Source organism: Spea bombifrons, chromosome 13 (genome assembly GCF_027358695.1).
Source record: "Spea bombifrons isolate aSpeBom1 chromosome 13, aSpeBom1.2.pri, whole genome shotgun sequence".
NCBI lineage: Eukaryota > Metazoa > Chordata > Amphibia > Anura > Pelobatidae > Spea > Spea bombifrons.
This window is the reverse complement of record NC_071099.1, coordinates 22,176,293-22,195,967: the sequence shown is the minus strand read 5'-3', so window position 1 is coordinate 22,195,967 and position 19,675 is coordinate 22,176,293. Positions and strand designations below refer to the sequence as shown.

The following is a 19,675-nucleotide window of genomic DNA, read 5'->3' as shown; positions in this document are numbered from 1 at the left end:
TGCCCATTGGCTATGCGTCTGTCCCTGCTCAGGACTGTGATGTCATTGAGAAGTTTTGAGTAGAGAAACCCACGTGTGAGCAGCAGTGACAGCAGATGCCCGGCTGCAGGGGAAGGATACCAGACTGCAGGGGCAGAAGACCAGACTGCAGGGGCAGAGGGGCAGGACACCAGACTGCAGGGGCAGAGGGGCAGGAGACCAGACTGCAGGGGCAGAGGGGCAGGACACCAGACTGCAGGGGGCAGGATACCTGAATCTGATAACCTTCACCACAATAGAAGCCTGTGCCTCTGAGCTGACAGCAATGAGTGGCTCATAAGAAGAATAAGTTGGGGGCATAGAGGACCGAAATGGATTTTTCAGTCTGCACTGATGGAGACATAAGGACCTAGGCTGGATTACCCTGAATCTCCTGTTCTTCCCCAATGTGACATGTGCAGCCCCTTGGACCCTATACCCCACCAGCTCTCAAATCAGACTGAGTAACCAAAGCTCAAGGCTTTACATGGACTGCCATACACAGAAGGCTGCTGTTCTGTAGAGCTTGCAATCTGATTTCCGGCAACACAAGTAGATACATGATTTGCGTGTGAACTCAGGGAGCCCACCCCAGGACCATTCTCTGAGCTGGAAGCTGATGTGCCCCCATTTTTGCTAGGTGGCATACCCCACCAGGTGTGTGCCCCTCTCCGGGCAGCCTAGCATGGCGAGCTCAGCATGCCCTGGGCTAGCATGGGTTTCCCCGGGTCCCTGCCGGAGCCACTGCCCAGGGGCACATTGCGGAGGTTCATGCTGATGCTCTTCTCCCTGCTCATGTCCCTTTATGTCTTCTACTGTCTGGCGGAGCGCTGCCAGCCCCTGCCTGCACCCATCACTGGGGCTGCTGGGCACGGGGACTGGGTACTGGACTCCTGGCAAACTGTGAGCAGGAACAACCCACAAAGGGTTAAGGTGGTCCAAGGGTCACTCCTCAGCCGCCTTTTCCCCAGTTTTGGGGTGGCATACTCTGTGCAGGATGGGGTGCTAACCAGTAGCAGCAATGTCAACCTGGAGGGAGGCAGCACCCTCACCCCACTGGGGGAGGGCAGCAAGAAGCTCCCCCAAGCTATCATAATTGGGGTGAAGAAAGGAGGCACCCGGGCTCTGCTGGAGTTCCTGAGGGTGCACCCCGACATAAGGGCGGTGGGAGCTGAACCCCACTTCTTTGATCGGAACTACGACAAGGGACTGGAGTGGTACAGGTAAGAACTGTGTGCTGACATGGGTCTATACTGCCCCTCACTGGCCACAACCTGCATGCACCAGCAGCTGCCAGGGCAAAAGAAACAGCACTGGACACACAGTCCCCTGTACCCAGCACACACACACACACAACCCCCTCTACCCAGCAGTATACAGCACACACAACCCCCTGTACCCAGCCGTATCCAGCACACACACACAACCCCCTCTACCCAGCAGTATACAGCACACACTACCCCCTGTACCCAGCAGTATCCAGCACACACACACGCACACACACACGCACACAATCCCCTGTACCCAGCAGTATACAGCACACACACACACACACAACCCCCTGTGTCCAGCACACACACACACAGCCCCTGTACCCAGCACGTGCCTGGAACATGATACACACAGACCTACTCTCACACACTACATGCTGCTGTAGATACACAGACTACCAGGCCAACGTGTTTCTAGCACACTAGGTTTGGTGTAGAGATACCCGATATCACTATATATAGGATCACCACAGACATGCAAGTTACAGGCTAGGTGAGGCTAGTTGTTAGTGACCCCGGTGTCACTGAACCAGTTTAAAGAAAATCAGCGCTTACTATGTGTAAGATTTATACCTAGTGAGAATGTTATCCATTGTCCGTATCTATCTATCTATCTATCTATCTATCTATCTATCTATCTATCTATCTATCTATCTATCCATCTGTCCATCATGTAGATGACTTTGCGGTACAATGAATCTAAGTATTTACATCATATGCGGGGTATAATGTAAAATGTCCTCTATTTGCAGCCTTTATTTTTCAGGAATTAACCCGTTTACTTTGAGCCCCCCTCTATTGTGAGTATCTTGCGAGGAGGTAGATACAGACATGTAGATTTCTCCAATGCAGAGAAATAATGTCCTGATCCTCGGAATATTACAGCGAATGGGCATTGCCGGCTTGTGTTATGAATGTAATATTTGCACAGAGCTCATTCAGACGCAATCATCACGACTTCAAATATTTAACCATTTGTGCGTCTGCGACAGCAACTCAAGCAGTAGGGAAGAGATGGTGGGAAAGTTTACGAGATTATTCCTGTTTTGATATAAGAAAGGGCTATATGAATATATGTAGCGATTAACATTACTCCAGCCCGTGAGCCATTAAGTTACCCGTCATCGTACGTTCAATTATTTGGGACAAGTGAGCAACTTGTGCGTAAGCCGATCCTTTACAAGCCAAGTTTACTAATGTCACGAGCGTCTTCCATCAGCGTTAAAGCTCGGAGCCCTTTCATTACGGAGAGTAAGTCATCATTCCCGTGTTTAACAATCTTATTTTCGCACTTCTCTTAAAGTGTTGTCAGAAAAATCAATCTCCGAGGAGTTTAATCTTTGTTGGGATTTTTCTGACAGCCATCAAACAGAAATTGCCGTAATTGTGTAGTAAAAAAAAAAAAAAAAGCCCAAGAAACTTCTTTAGCGTCGAAGAATGCACTTAAAAATGTTACAAAAATGTAGTCTATAATTACGGGGAAAGGGTATTTTCTGAAATATTACACCGAGTTTCTGGATATAAAGGCCGTCTCATAAAAGCTCCCTCGACTCTTTCATTTTTGATGAAGTCAGAAGTATCTTTTCCAGCTGATTAACTCAAAATAAGCAATTCCATTATAATTTGCGAAGATTCTTTCTTGTTTTATTAAACCGCAGTCACTTAAAGCCGCAGTTAAGGAAACTAATTATTTTCTGTACCAATGAACACCGAGGTGATGTGTTTGACAGACACCTACGAGTAACGCTTTCCCCGCGAAAGCTGATCGGGGCTACGTATCGAAAAACGTTAAGTTTCTTTTGTTTTCTATTGGACGCTGAATAAATATTTGCAAAGTAAAAAAATATGTATTTTCAATTTTGGTAGAAAATTTTAAGGAAAAAAAAAATGTCATCAATGAGCCGACGCTTTGAAATGTTAATCGGGTGATAACAGCCGGTTTTGCTTGTAATATAATACAGCCGGCAAATTAAAAATAACAGGTTCTCGGAAATCGGAGATTTTTATGTGTTTGCATTAAAATGGTTTTGTTTGCTTTTTTTTAAATGTAGAATCCTCAGAGTGAGACTGGGTGTTATTAACCCTTTAAGAGACACCAAGTTTGGCGTTGCGCTGTCCTGCTAAATATGTTCAACATGTGGAGAACTTGTTTTGTTTAATAGTTGAACTTTCATCATGTGTTAAAATCTCCTCGGGACATTCCCACCACTGCTGGGTGACAACTCCTCGGATCCACTTATTGTGGGTTTAGTAACTTTGTTGCGCCAATTTGATTCCTAAGTTTTTAATGGATGCAAATAAAGTCAATTAAATGTCTGAGGATGGCAGACTGAGTCTACAAAACCCTGCAGTGTCACGGATGTTTCTTTGCTTTCTTTTCTTTTCATGATTGGTCAGAAGTTGGCGTCTCTGTCTTCTGGTTGCGCTCGTTGTAGAGTGTTGGGGCTGTTGCTTTGTGCACATTGGAAACTGGGAATTCCTGGCCAAGGGAAGGACAGCTATAAACACAACTTGTAAATTATTTCTTATGTAGCTGAAGTTGCTGAAAATAAGTATTTTCATGAAGAATATATTGTGGAGTCCACGGGTGAGTGCACAGAGTTGCTGCCAAAACCTGGACAAAGCAGGGTACTTAGAAATTATGTTTTGCTATCTGGCAGCCTCTGGCACCTCGGTAGTTGTGTTTTGGGTCTGATTAGGCACATGGAACAACCCAATGGAGTGTGCATTTGCTTCATCACTGCATTATATCCATGGGTACCAGAAGATTGAGGCTACCCGTCCTGTTGGCAGGGTATTCCACAACCCCAGGTCTAGTTCAGCAGAATGAATGCCTTCTGTAAGTGGCCAAGCACTTGTGCATTGACCACTTGTTCTGGACTATGACATCACCCAACAGCGGCGTTAATTATTGTGTCCAATGGAGGAAGGCTCCTTACCACTAGGCATTGAGTTGAAGGAGTGCAGGGTTTCCATGAGTCCATCCTCATTTTCAATCCCAGCTGCTTTACCCCAAACAGAACTGCTAGCTACACCAACCACAAACCCTTCAGAGCTTTTCTCATATCAAAACTTTTTCTTCTGTAAACAAAAAATATCTGCAGTCTGGGACCTGGGAGACCACAACTTTGGCTCAATGGAAGTTCTTTGCCTTAGAAGTAAAACAGATTGTTGTCTCAGTGTAATAAATTAACACAATTATGTAAAAGAACAAGAAATTAAGAAAGGAAAAGATTGCATGTGGAGAGTAACTCACAGGGAGATGTCTTATTAAGACCATGATTAGGAATATTTAATCTGAGCTGCTGACACCCGGGGGTCCGGCGCGTCTACGGATGCCTGAATCCACTGCAGAAATAAGAATTTTTTTTTACATTTATTTTTAACTATTAACAATTGCCGTTGCCTGATGTAGCAGTAAACCCACTGTCAGGGTACATACAATATAAGCTTTAATATATAAATATTGCTGTAATTTTCTGTTTTTATACTTAATGCACAACAAAACTAATATTCAATGATAACTGTTCAATATGATTCAGATGTTTGTGTTTGACTTGGGCCGTTGCACTGGAGCATCTAATGTACATTACGGTTCGGCATTTTTGGCAACATTTTAAACTGCACATCAATCTCGTCTTTACTAATAACTACCAGGCTGGTAAGGTATGGATGCTAAAACTGTGCCGTCACAGTCCGAAAGGATGGAGAAGACTTTATTTAGTCTTTTTCCTGGTGTTTCACGCTTTTTCGATTCAGTGTTACGTGTTCTTCGCCCAAACATGTAACTTTGCAAGTGCATGTTATCCACTAGCGTAGGGTCACGGAATTGTTCTCAGCTCACTACGGATCTTCTAAATTCCTTGCGACAGCTGTGTCCGGCTGTGTGTATCCATCCCACGATCCATTTCCAGCCCCGTATCTGAAACGTGTTTCACCCACAGAGACCATGAGAAGAAATCCGAGAGTTTGCGGAGGTGCCAGATTCGGTCTTCCACTCATATGTTCTAAAAATGCGCTCAGGATCATGCGTCGAAGGTCCAGAAATTCCTGCCGGTTCATGGCGTCTCTGCCGTGGTCTTTGAAATCATTGTGGCGAGAGGAAAACAGTGTGACAAAACACAAGGGACCCGACACATAGAAATACCTCTAGACTTCTTCTGGTATCACTTTATCTGTAGCCGAGAGACTTTGACTTCTTTAAATTACCCCAGAAGCTCCTTGGTGCTTTTGTTGTTTCAAACTAAGTAATATTTTTATTACTTTTCGGCTTTTACGCTGCCACTTATCATACATGCACATGGCTTGATCTGGCTTGGGTTGAAAATCCTGAACCCCCCTTCATCTCCTTCATTTTACCACTGATGGAGCTGCTTGGACGAACCGGCTTACACATAGGGGCAGAATAAATAGCCGTAGAAACCTGGTGTATCATGTATATTCTTGGCAAAGGGAGGAACGTGGCCCAGCAGCAAAGCTTAAGGTGGTATCTTCTTTCTCCGTGATGCCAGTTGTAGGGGTAACCAGGATGTCTATAACATATACAAGCCTTTAGACACTGACATTTCTTGGTGGGACAGGGGCAATCAGTGACACAGGACAATATTGATAAATCAGAGAAAGTTCTGGAAGTGCTGCTATTGCCATATGGAATCTTTCTACCGCACCAGAGTTGTGCAATAGAATTGTCCTATGTACATAAAGTCCTTGGCCATAATACCCCTCTTCACTCATTTAGGTTGGGTGAAATATCTCAGACCCCCTTAAACACTGCGTGCCACTCCTGAATGTGTGAGTCTACGTTAAAACAGGGATGCTTCTTGCAGGAAAGTTTCTGAGAATGTTACGAAATGCGTTGGAGTAAAAAGATCCATCGGCAGTCATTTGTCCTGTAAATATTTTGATAAGTCGCCCTCTGTTACTATTTTGTTTGCTCTGCCAATAACTTAATGTTCTCACTCAAATCTAATCTTGTTTGGGACAGAGAGCAGATTACCTGGGGGTCACTGCTCATTAGAGAAAATGACCTAATCTGCTTTAGTGAACTAGAATAAATCATCACTTTGTGTGCTAAGAAGGCAAAGCCGTCATTCTAACATGTATTGTTTAATTAACTGAAATGGTCACTGGTCACATGACCCGATTCCCCAATCACATAGTTTCTTAACATTATTCCAGAAGCCAACATAAGCACAGATGAAATGTTGTGCGTTGAATGCTTTTAAAATTTTCAGAAAATGCACACTTTTATAAGTCTTTAAAAGCAAAACAGTGACTCCCTGCTGTGTGATGAGTGACTCGTAGTCATTGAAGGCGCCTTCAGGTCCAGTGGTGTTTTTAGACAGAGATGGGCTCCGTCCCCATACAGAAGCAGCAGAGAAGTCATTTGTGTGCTTTCCAATGGATAAACCAAACGCCGTGTCTGTTTGTGTGAAGATTGGGGCAGTCAACGAGATCTGGAGCAGCACCAGCTGGTACCGGACAAGACCAGCAGACTGGAGCAAAGGACTCTGCTCAACAGCTTGGTGTATAATGTCCATGACAAAGACACTGGGTCTCTAAGGCAATAGTAATAGGAAGTCGCAGCCATCGTTGGTCATGCTGGCTGGTCCAGATAAGACAGATGCATCAAGCCTTCGCAATTTCCTCAGGGGGATGTAAGATCAGCAGCCAGGTCTGCGGAACTTTACTGATAATGGCCATAGTAACCGCTGCTTTCCAGAGACCAGAGATTAGGCACACGGTAGATGTCTTTAGGGAAAGCAGATTTCAGAATCCGTCTTTGGAAGTTTTCCTGCTCATTTTTAATTTAACACTTTTCTGCACACTCATTTCCTTTAAAATGTTTCCATTTGTGAGACAAAAGACAAGCGTTGAAGCTGTTCGATATATTGTTTCCTTTTCTCTTCTATTATTTTATTGGGGGTAATAAGGTTAGAACTCGCAGCCTGTGGTTTGAAACGTGTTCAGCCTTCGACTCGCATGGTGGTTTGGTGTCTGTGTTGGGGAAGTAATGAGGACATCAGTTTTTTTTTTCAGGTGTTGCACAGATGAATACAAAGCAGTCTGATATGTTGTGGTCTCACCCACCAAAGAGAGGTCACATTCACAAGGAGGTGGCCGCTCTCTCTCTGGTGGGTCATCAAGCTCCTTGCAGGTCTCTTCCATTTCTATAAACCTACTTTATATAATAGACAATGTCTTCAGTATTCATCGATGCCAGCAGTGTTTTTAACTTGTGTAGGGGACAGCTCACGCATGGGGCGGCAATGACAGTTTCACACAGGTTTCCAACGTAAAAGCGCGTTTATTTAGATGTTGTAGTCACAGAGCACCTTGTAAACAAAACAAACTATAAGCCTGTCCGGCTCTAACTAAACAGCAGGATACCTCTCTAGCAGCCTAAGGTCTGACGCAAAGCAAAGTAACCAGTTTTGTATGGGGTAAAGCTTCATACCTGGTGAGCTGCAGCGGTGGCTGTAGCTGCTCCTTCATTCAGTTTCTCCCTTTACCTGCAAACTTAACAGCCCTCTCTTTTAAGGCTTCCTCCCCAGTAACGAGCTTAGGAAGCCTCACCTGAGAGCACCTGGGTTTGCTACCATGCCTGGCTGAGGTAACCAGGTGAGATATATATCCCATCAACCACGCTCCCATACACTTTACCACATATCCCCCCCGTCGACTCCAGACCAGAGGTCTGGACAGCGTCAGCAACCATACAGTACACCCTGGACAACGCATCCGCATTCCCATGTAACTTCCCTGGTCTATGCTCCACTGTAAATCTAAAATTTTGCAAGGAGAGAAACCATCTGGTCACTCTTGCATTCCTCTCCTTATTCTGTTTCATCCATGCCAGAGGAGCATGGTCAGTCACCAACACGAATTCCCTGCCCAGGAGATAATATCTCAGGGACTCCAACGCCCACTTGATGGCGAGACACTCCCTTTCCACTATGGCATAATTTTCCTCGGCTGGGGTCAGTTTCCTACTCAAGTACAGCACTGGGTGTTCTTCCCCATTAACCACTTGTGACAAAACTGCCCCCAAACCTCTAGCAGACGCGTCTGTCTGAACCAGAAATGGTTTCCTAAAATCAGGGGAAACGAGCACTGGCTGGTCACACAGGACAGACTTCAGACTCTGAAAAGCCCTTTCTGCCTCGGGGTTCCACTTTACCATCACTGACTTACCACCCTTTGTTAAGTCTGTCAATGGTGTGGCCATGGAGGCAAAATTGGGCACGAACCGACGGTAGTACCCGGTTATGCCAAGGAAAGCCCTCACTTGTTTCTTTGTTACTGGCCTAGGCCAGTTCTGTATCGCCTCAATCTTATTGATCTGGGGTTTAACCAGCCCCCTACCAATGATATAACCCAGGTATCTTGCTTCCTCCAGACCCACTGCACATTTTTCAGGGTTTATGGTTAGGCCTGCATCACTAATGGAGTCTAACACGCCCTGTACCTTACGGAGGTGACTTTTCCAGTCAGACGAAAAAATTACCACATCGTCCAGGTAAGCAGCGGCATAATCACGATGTGGTCTCAAAATCAGATCCATCAGCCTCTGAAAGGTAGCAGGGGCCCCATGTAACCCAAATGGCATCACAACATACTGGAACAGGCCCTCTGGAGTGGAAAAGGCAGTCTTCTCTTTAGCCTCCTCAGTTAACGGTATCTGCCAATAGCCCTTTGTAAGGTCAAGTGTTGTAATGTACCTTGCCTTCCCAAGCCTCTCAACCAGTTCATCCACTCGGGGCATGGGGTACGCATCAAACTTTGAGACCTCATTTAATCTCCTGAAGTCATTACAGAACCTCCACGTCCCGTTGGGCTTTGGGATTAGCACTATGGGGCTTGACCACTCACTAGTAGATTCCTCAATAACACCTAATTCAAGCATGCGCCTGACCTCCGTGGATACCGCCTCTCTACGGGCTTCTGGTATCCTGTATGGCTTCAGGTTCACTTTACTGTGAGGCTCAGTTTTAATATGGTGTTTTATGAGGTAGGTACGGCCAGGTAGGTCCGAAAACTTTCGTCTGTTTTCCTGCAGGAACTCCCTCACCTCCTGCTTCTGGGGCACTGACAGTGCCTCTCCTATGGTTACTGGGGGAACTGGTTGCCCCACTTCTTTGACCCCTGCCTGGGTCGCCCCCAAAGACTCCCGCTCTTTCCACGGCTTGATCAGGTTTACGTGGTAAACCTGGAAGGGTTTTCTCCTGCCCGGTTGATGGACCTTGTAGTTCACCTCACTCATCTTCTCTACAACCTCATAGGGACCCTGCCACTTGGCTAAAAACTTACTTTCAACGGTGGGCACTAAAACCAGGACCCTGTCCCCAGGATTAAAGGCCCTCAACCTGGCAGATCTGTTATAAATTCTGCTCTGGGCCTCCTGCGCTCTTTGCAGATGCGTTTTAACTATAGGCATCACCGTCGCTATTCGCTCCTGCATCTGAGCCACATGTTCAATAACACTCTTATATGGGGTGGCCTCGGTCTCCCAAGTTTCTTTGGCAATATCTAACAAACCCCGTGGATGTCGGCCATACACTAACTCAAAGGGGGAAAACCCTGTAGACGCTTGGGGCACCTCCCGGATAGAGAACATGAGGTAGGGTAATAGACAGTCCCAATCCCGACCATCCCTTTCTACCACCTTTTTTAGCATATGCTTTAGGGTTTTGTTAAACCTCTCCACTAACCCGTCTGTTTGAGGGTGGTACACTGAGGTACGGAGGTGAGTGATTTTAAACAACTTACACAGGTCTTTCATGACCCGTGACATAAAGGGCGTACCCTGGTCAGTAAGAATTTCTTTAGGGATCCCCGTGCGAGAGAACATGTAAAACAACTCCCTAGCAATATTTTTGGAGGCCATGTTTCTTAAGGGTACCGCCTCTGGGTACCGGGTAGCATAATCCAAGACAACCAAAATGTATTGGTGTCCCCTAGCAGATTTGACAATGGGCCCTACCAAATCCATGGCAACTCTCTCAAATGGTACTTCAATGATGGGAAGTGGCACCAAGGGGCTACGGAAGTGTGGTGTTGGGGCACTCTTCTGGCATGTGGGGCATGACTCACAATACCTTTTTACTTCTTCATATACCCCAGGCCAATAAAACCTTTGGAGGACCCTCTCTTGTGTTTTATTAGTCCCCAAGTGCCCCCCAAACACATGGTTATGGGCTATGTCCAGCACCAGGTGTCGGTATGGTTTTGGCACCAGAAGCTGTTCCACAATTTCCTTGTTAACTTTGGTGACCCGGTACACTAGATCCCCATTCATGGCAAAATGCGGAAATTTCTGGTCAGCTTCGGGTTCCTGTGGTACCCCATTTACTACCGTGACATTTGCCCGTGCAGTTCCCAGAGTGGGGTCTCTCACTTGCTCGGTCCCGAAGTTACCCCGAGACATTTCTAAATCTAAGACCTGTTGGCCGGGTAGGGAAGTTTCTTCTTCTTCCTCCCCAGCTAACACCTGCAAGGGGAAAGAATCTTCACTATACATTTCAGGTGGGCCTAGATCCTTTTCATCATGCCCCTTACTGGTATCATTGTTCCCAATGGCCGTCTCACCTGACCCATTATTTACAGGGAGGGTTACAGACTCTGCCGGAGTTTGTTCCCCAGCTGCAGAAACGTTCCCCCTTCTCCACAACTCCCAGAACAAGGGGAAATCACGGCCTAAAATAACCGCATGCATAAGCCTTTTTACAACTCCGACTTCGTAGGTCACAGTTCCAGATGGGGTCACCAACTTAATGGGGGCCACAGGGTAAGCTACAATATCCCCGTGGATGCATAGCACTCTTATGTGCTTGTTCGGCACGTAGTCCATAGTCACAAGGCCAGCCCGAACCAAAGTCACCAGGCTACCCGAGTCCAAAAGTGCCTTCACGGAGCAGTCACCTATCTTCACCGTACAAAAATGCGGCTCAGTCTCTGATTCTGGAATGGCTGCACAAACAGGTTCTGCAAACAGGGACTGACGCCGACTAGCGTCACACACCATGGGCTCTGAGTTAAGAGGGCAATAGGCGGCTATGTGTCCCCACTCATGGCACCTCCAGCACTGGGGGGTCCCTGGCCTCCTTAGTAGGGAGCCCTTTCTAGGATTGTGGGGTCCCAGGGGTTCAGGATCAGTCTTTTGCCCTTGCCCAAACTCTAGAGCCCTGCTCTCTCTCACATTTTTCCATACACCTCCAGCTGGAACTCTCTTACCCAAAGATGTCGCGGGTCTGACAGTCTTTGAAGGTGTTGGTGCCGCAGGGACCTCACGGAGGAAGTCCTCGGTTGCTATGAACCTTTCCACCATGTTGACAAGCTGCTCAGCAGTTCTGGGGTCTCCATGCCCAACCCACCGTTGTAGCTCCGCCGGGAGGGCGCGGAGGTAGTGGTCCACTACCACCTTTTCCACAATCTGGGCTGGTGTAGTGGATTCTGGTTCCAGCCACTTGCGTACAAGATGAATCAGATCATACATCTGGGACCTGGCAGGCTTGTCCATGGTGTATTTCCAACAGTGGACTCTCTTGGCCCGAACAGCGGGCGTAACACCCAGGCGAGCAAGGATCTCCATTTTTAGTTTTGTAAAGTCCCGGACATCCTGCTCCCCGAGGTCATAGTAGGCCTTTTGCGGTTCACCAGTCAGGAAGGGTGCAATCACTTCTGCCCACTCTGCAACTGGCAGTCTCTCTCTCTCCGCCACTCTCTCAAATACGGTGAGGTATGCCTCAACGTCGTCGTCGGGTGTCATTTTTTGTAAGCCCCGCTGAACGGCCCTCCTCACGTTAACAGTCTCAAGGGGGCTTGCCTCCACTTGTTGGGACTGAGCCACAACAGTCTCTCTGAGCGCAGCAATCTGCTCCATTAACAGGCGATTCGTTTCCTGTTGTTGGGCCATAGTCTGCTGTTGCGCATGTTGCTGGGCGTGAAAAGCCTCTGCATGAAACTTCCGTTGCTGTTCCAAGGCCTGCTCATGTCTCAGGTTAGCCTGTATCAGCTGCTTTATCACTTCCTCCATTGTGCCGGATGGGCCTTACAGTGCTGCAGCCTTCACTCAGGACATATGCTTCCGGCCCTTTAAATGTCCACAAAATTCAGATGCTGTGTTTTGTCCTGCCGTTGCTCCTAGCACCACTGTGCCCGCATTCTCCACCAATTGTAGGGGACAGCTCACGCATGGGGCGGCAATGACAGTTTCACACAGGTTTCCAACGTAAAAGCGCGTTTATTTAGATGTTGTAGTCACAGAGCACCTTGTAAACAAAACAAACTATAAGCCTGTCCGGCTCTAACTAAACAGCAGGATACCTCTCTAGCAGCCTAAGGTCTGACGCAAAGCAAAGTAACCAGTTTTGTATGGGGTAAAGCTTCATACCTGGTGAGCTGCAGCGGTGGCTGTAGCTGCTCCTTCATTCAGTTTCTCCCTTTACCTGCAAACTTAACAGCCCTCTCTTTTAAGGCTTCCTCCCCAGTAACGAGCTTAGGAAGCCTCACCTGAGAGCACCTGGGTTTGCTACCATGCCTGGCTGAGGTAACCAGGTGAGATATATATCCCATCAACCACGCTCCCATACACTTTACCACACTTGGGACAACCCGGAAATCTTCTATGATCCAGAGGCAGAATTCGGGGAGAGAATGGCACTCCTTGGCTTCCTCCTTGGAAAAACACTTTCTACCCTGACCTTTATCAATTAAATAAAAATGGAATAAGCGGCGTCTGAGTGAAATCTGGCATTGAAGGCCCTTTATCATAATAATGGTGTAACCCTCCCCAGATTTCCCGAAAAGCACTAAGTATTATTACGCTCCAGGAAATGCTCTATCTGCATTATCAGAATGGAAAACTCCAGACATATTTTTGATCCGTCTTTCTGAAGACGTTCATCCATCAGCGAGTAAATGCTTTTGACCAGATTCTGTTGAACTACAACTCCTATGACTCAAAGTTGTTATAGTAAGTAATCCGAGAGGTGCTGAAGGCTCCCAGTTAGCTACTTCATTTCACCAATCCATCCCAATGTGTTATCCGGCTGCTGCCCCATTACTCCGGGGCTGGATGTTTCTTTGGATTCTGCTGAAAAGTCTGAAACTCATAAATACTACAGAAAGCCCAGCAAATTATCAGGGAAATCTGTTAAAAACTATCACCCACCGCTCGGATGCCTGACCTATCCCTTCATCCACTTTACCACTGGTTTGGTACCAAGATTTTCTACACAAATTGATTCCCTTTTCTCGATTCCTGCACCGGTATTTACACAAGTTCCAATAGATTAAAAATAATATTATTTAACTCTTCACATACACCGATTTGTATGCTCTCTTGAGTAATATAATGATTAATATGTAGCCTGGGCCGTGCATTGTTTAGCAGGGTTATCAGAGGCTCGAGAAGCATTTATTATGGAAGAAAATGTATCGAGTTTGGCAAATTCCCACACAGAACAAGCAGATGGACAGGGCTCGTTAAAACCTTAAATTACCGGATCCCTGATCCGGCCACCAATACCTCCCCTGCTCCTTTTTTTAAGGACGTTAATCCGGGTTTTGCCTCACGTTTAATAGCAGGTCCTTGACACAACAACAATGCGATTAGGAAGGACAAAAAAAACTGATAATGACAGGTTATCGGAGCCCTGCGGCACACAAAGGAATTCTGTACAATGTTTGCCTGCCATTCTCAGGGGCCCGGACCCGCTCCTCCTCCTGTCAGAGGGACACATTATCCCATCACCCCATTCCCACAGGTGTCAGATCAAACCTTAATTGAATCAATCCATATATCGGCGCACCTGTGAGAAGCTATAGAGCTTTTACGTGCAGGTTTCTAAAGGTTCCGGATACACCAGGGTTGGTAATGTAACCCCTTTTGTGGTTCTGGTTCCCTATGCTTGCACCTGAGCATTTATTGCATGGTCCCGCTTGCATTATGCGGCAGGGGCCCTAAGCAGGAGCAGAACCACCAACAAGAACTCAGGTGCCTTCTCACCCTTCCTTCATTTATTGCATCACATGAGTTCACAGTGATTGGCAACCCTGCTTATCCAGTCTCTCTGACAATTCCCATCACGAACAACGACAGAGATGGGATAGCCCTGGCCGTTCCCTCGCCCCATCAGAGAACACAGCACCGCTGCCATCTTCCCAACACGCCATAAATCCGTGTCTCCATACTAGGTGTGAATGTGATTCCCATCTGAAGAGAAAGCAAATTATTCTCATCCTTAGAGTGTTAAAGGGTGTCTCTTTTCACATTCCCTTCCTAGCAGTTTCAATGAACTCATCTCAGTTGGGCATTAAGAGACTGTCCCTAGAAATCCGAGCCAGCTGGCAGATAAAATATTGTTACTTCGATGATTTCCCTTCTGCATTTTCTGTGATTGTGGAATTATTGAGGCTTTTTTTGCCCCTTTGCCCCCTTTCACTTAATCATATAAACTTTTTACCAGTAATAGTCCCATCTCTTTGCATTTTATGTGAGGCTGCTACGGTTTGCACATATTTCCGATTTATTTATTTAATAGTCAGATTTCATCGCACGGACCTGGCTTCTTAAGAGTCAAATCAGAAACACAAATGTCTTGAAAAAGAGATTTTTCTATGTAAGTTAATCAGTGTTATGTTTCAAATCCTCAGACTTTAGCTAAAATGGCATTTAATCTCCGGGGATCGGAGGAGTTATTTAATCTAACTGGATCAGACTTTCTGTTTAATGAAGGAATTACTCCCTTGAGATGCAGTTCAGGGTTGCAGAACTACCCGTTTCTGTGACGGATTTTAAACCTAAAAGTTCTGCTGCCCCAAAGACCGATTTAGGTGAACGACGGTAGATTATATTATATGGAATATAATTAGCATTTATTTATTTTCCCTTATTCCAGTGATTTGGCCCCTTAATTCTTATGTTTGTAGCCCAGTCGGTGGGGGAAGCACACGAAAGGCAGATGTTTGGTAGCCCCCCAAATCCCCCTTCTTTCTTCTGGGGCCATTGAAGGCTGTCTGTGGACTACAATTCCCATGACAATTCCAGCCTGACATTTGGTAGAACACGGCGATGTTACGGTCGTTTGTAACAACCAGTTTGCCAATTTCCACATAAAAACATAGAATGCTCTGACAGGTCGGCCCCATCGGGCCCCCGTCTAGTCGCCCGTTTCTCCTGCTGTAAAGACTCAAACCTTAAATCAGTCGTTGGTCTTGTCTTAGTTCAGGAGCTGTATGTCTATCCCATGCGTGTTTAATGTGTAGGGTGACACTATACCCTAAAGAAATGCTTTGGCCGGATGAGCAGTTGTCGGTCGGAGCTGTGCTGCAGACCTTGTCACCCGCTGATGTGTGTGTTCATTAAATCCCACAAACCGCATCCATTACTTGCCTCCTATATCCACTTATTAAGAGATCACGTCTCTCTCTCTCTTTTCTCCGGCTACATCTCACTGGCAGTTCAATTATGTCCGGGTTCCATTCTCTATTTTACTCTCGGGTCGGTCTATAGGAGTCCTGTCACCCACCCAACGCCTTATAAAACTGTCACGATAAGGCTTCCTGGCGGCTGAATACTAATGCCCCTTCTGCGTCGGGCTTGACAAATACGCATGGTAGTTATTAACCAAGCGATCATTCCGATCCATTAACGACGCATACATCAGAAGCCTTTCGAGGAACATTATTACCCACATTCATCTTTTCATAAACAATTATGTGACAGGGTCCGAAGGTATTAATGTTTTTTTCTGGGGAGTTGCTTGCCTTGCCTGGGATTAACACAAAGAGGACGTGCAACTTAACCCCTTGGGTGGCTGAGGGGATCAGGGTTAGAAAAACTGACGTTTTATTTTGTTGCTAATTACTCAAAACTGAGGGCAGGTGTTGAGGTTTTTCGACCCCATCACGTTATTTCTTATCAGCATTTTCCTGCGGCTGCGCATGCTCTTTAATTATATATAAACAAGACAATCTACAATCACTTCATGTGGACTTTAAGAACCTACAGAAGCTTATGCACAAAGAAAATCGTTTATTAAGAACAAATATTGTATTGATGTTAATAAGCCGTGTGAAGACTGACATGATGGGGGTTTGTATACCGATACCCGGTATCATGGAACTAACGCTTTTGTTACAAAGCCAACTTTTATTTTAAAAATAATCAAAAAGTTCAAAACTGAGAACTTAAAATTTCATTTTTAGTCGTTCCCCTCAATAAAAATATCCATAACGTGTATTAAAACAATTCAAAAGGAGAGTATTTTGCAGAGATCATGAAATATTTGAATAAGAGATTTACTGTTTTATATAGCGCCGCCATAATCTAGTAACTATGTGTTCGTATAGATGACATGTATAGGGATAGTGTTCTTATTGCTATTCAATGTTAATTGTTTCATTGTATCGACATTTTCTTCGGGGTAATACGAACAGAGCGCAAGCTCTTTTTGTACAGAGGTCAAACGCACTTGCAAATAAAACTGACAACTATACCTAGAAAGCTCTGCATAAAAAAAAGGAACATTTTCAACATAGTGCAAGTGAATTAGACCATTGAAAAATGATCCCATAATCCCGGGCGCATTTGGGTTGACGAATTGCTTGACATAAGTGAATGGGAAACCATATATTTTACACCATAGCCCGAGGCGAAAAACTCCTCTTTATCACACATGGGAAGATGTGAAATATATCGGTCTGTATAAAGGATCACCTTTCTTGGGTAATTTGAGAAACAACCTTCTCGCCGAGCTCTTCTTCAACTATGAGAGCTTTCCATCAACGAGATAATGCTTAGCAGAGATGGGATTCGTGGACCGGGAGACAGAATTAGACCCTTATCTTCTGCTAGTATCGCATTTGTGGTTTTTTTTTGAGCTTGATGCGAATTGTAGCCTCGTCCTGCAATAAACCACTCGAACAAGGAGGCAAATGTTGCAGGAGGTTAAAGGTTTAAGAAGAATGCTGATGTTAGCCGTGCTCTGAAAGAACTGAACACTGAGTTTTTACAAGTAGAAAAAAAGCTTAAAAGAACTGAAATAAAACCTAACAAGCTATTTTTGTTTATTTGAAGGAAAGGCGTTATTGAACTTGGTTGTGGCTGGTAGCCCCTTATATCCTGGTAACAATCCAAAAGCTGATTTGGGCCCTTGCAAGAAGCTGTGGGATCCTTTAAATCCCTTGGAAGAATCTGCTAGCTGGTTATGGCGTTTAGTTTGTTGATTAACTTAGATCTTTAGAAGAAGATGGTAGCTGGTAATTGTATCAGGGGACTTTCCGGTCATAGTTCTTTTGGAGAACCCAGTAGTTGTGACGGCAGTCAAGTCCCTTGAAACAGCTGCTAGCTGGTTATAGAACTTTGTCTTAGTCTTTGGTACAATGTGTTATATGGCGATGGACCTCCAGTCCAATCTTACGTTGGTTAGAACATCTAAAGGAATCTGGTGGTTGGATCCTAGGTAAAGCGTCCACTTACACCTAGAGGTAGCGTATCATACCATCTGATGTCAGGAATGTCCAGGTCAATGCTGGTAGCAGAGGATCAATGATGATTAGGCTGAAGTCAGGGCGTGCAGGGATCGGTACAAATCCAGCAACTAACCATGATCAAGCTAAATACAGTGGAGACGTGGTCCAGAATATTACATGATTTTTTGTATGTAATTGACATGTAATTATATGTATTGGTGAGCAGCGTCTAATATATTATCCTGGAAGCCTGGTGCGCATGCTTCCCTTCTGATAACATTCATGCTGGTGGCTGCATGTGCTCTGATGTTTATGAAAAATAACTATAACCTTTTTCTAATGCTTAGCAATATTTAGAGTTTGGGAAAATGGACATTCTAGCGAAGAATAATATCTAATGTTCTGTTCTTGTTAGTGTATCGAGTTATGCCTGTGCTTCCCAATTAAATGCACATTTGCTTATTAGGATAACAGTTACGTTTAGTGTACGGAGACCATGAACTGTTCCTTAAATAAAGACAAAGATTTGATTTTCTGATTGTGTTTGTACGCGGCATGTGCTAAGCGGAGCTTCCTCTGTTACAGACGTCTGAAGCTGAGAAGAGTTAAAGGCATTAGGAAGAAGGCATCCCTTCGGCACTTAAGGGATTAAACGCTAAGCTACAGCGCAGTAACGTCCCCTTAAAGGAGATACATTCATATTTCTCCAAGCAGACAACAGGAAGCAGAGGGAGGGACGCTAATAGGAATTTGATGTTGATTGATACACCTTGATGGAAATTTACGATGAGAAATCTTTCCTGAGGCAGGGCTGATAGAGGAACAAGCTATTTTAGGGCCCTAGCCAAGAAATAAAATGTCTGTCTTAAGATGATATAAGGCTACACTGTGTCTTGGGACCCTGTACAAATGTAGCGTGTGGAAATATAGATTCCATATGAGAACCTGGGAAGAGCCGGAAGAGTCGCGTTCTCCTGTTAAACTATTACCCGTGTGCTTTGTGGATAAAAAAAAAAAAAACACCCCATCAACTATCCTCCTAAATCAAAATCTATCCGCAGGACACTGTGTATGCGATGCTGTTTTAACTCACCAGTGGTGGAATTATAATAATATTTACAGCATCCTTGGGCATGGGCTTAGTGGAAAAGGGTCCCCCGTATGTACATAACCCCTGTCTTATGGTATATCTCTATATTACATGCACAGAAGCACCGCGGGGGTTTTACTGAAGCCGTTTGGTGGGAACCAAATCAACATTTTATCTCAACCTCTCCAAATTCTCCCTTTCTGGGTAACGTCCATTAACTGCCCCTTTAGCAGTAACTGACATGTCGTTGTATCTTAAGGGACATAAGCTTAGGCCAAGTGAGTGAATTATTAAGGAGAATTTCCATATTCAAGGCACAAAAAAGCGCAACTTGGCCGAGATAACATCTCCATGCTGAGAAATGACTAAATAGCGAAATGGGTTAGAATCTGACATTAAAAATAGACCGTATAACCCAAGGGGCCTGCACACAGAGCAGTAATCTGAAACATTTAAATTAAAGAACCGGTTATTTATTTGTTTCTGCGGGTTACGGTATAAAAGGCGTAGAGTCCGGTAGACCATCAGTCACACCCCGGGATGGAGCTCCTAGATGTTCTCGTGTTTATTCTACAATCCCGCTATTCAGCAGCAGAGAGATTTATCATTGAGCAGTCCCGTGCATTCCCCCTGACCATTGTCTCTGTGGCTCTTGGAGGCATTCCTGAGGAGTCTTTCGTCTTTAACCTTCATGTTTTGATGACAGAATGTGTTGTTTAGCTGGGATTTCTGGGTTTTAGACTCTTCTGTATTTTCCATTGACTCGTAAAAGTTTTTGCACGGTGTCGTTTACTGAATTTGAGCTGCCCCATGCGGTGGG

The 19,675-nt window shown here is 45.3% G+C and overlaps 1 protein-coding gene across 1 annotated transcript in view; it reads left to right on the top strand.

Annotated features, from left to right (window-relative positions):
• The first annotated feature begins 697 nt into the window (after positions 1-697).
• LOC128471998 (heparan sulfate glucosamine 3-O-sulfotransferase 3A1-like) overlaps positions 698-19,675 on the top strand; it is a 31,368-nt gene continuing 12,390 nt past the window's right edge. Inside the window, exon 1 of the mRNA XM_053453986.1 lies at positions 698-1,241. Within this exon, the coding sequence (XP_053309961.1) occupies positions 718-1,241 (524 nt within the window). The 5' untranslated portion in view covers positions 698-717. The remainder of the gene's footprint in view (positions 1,242-19,675) is intronic.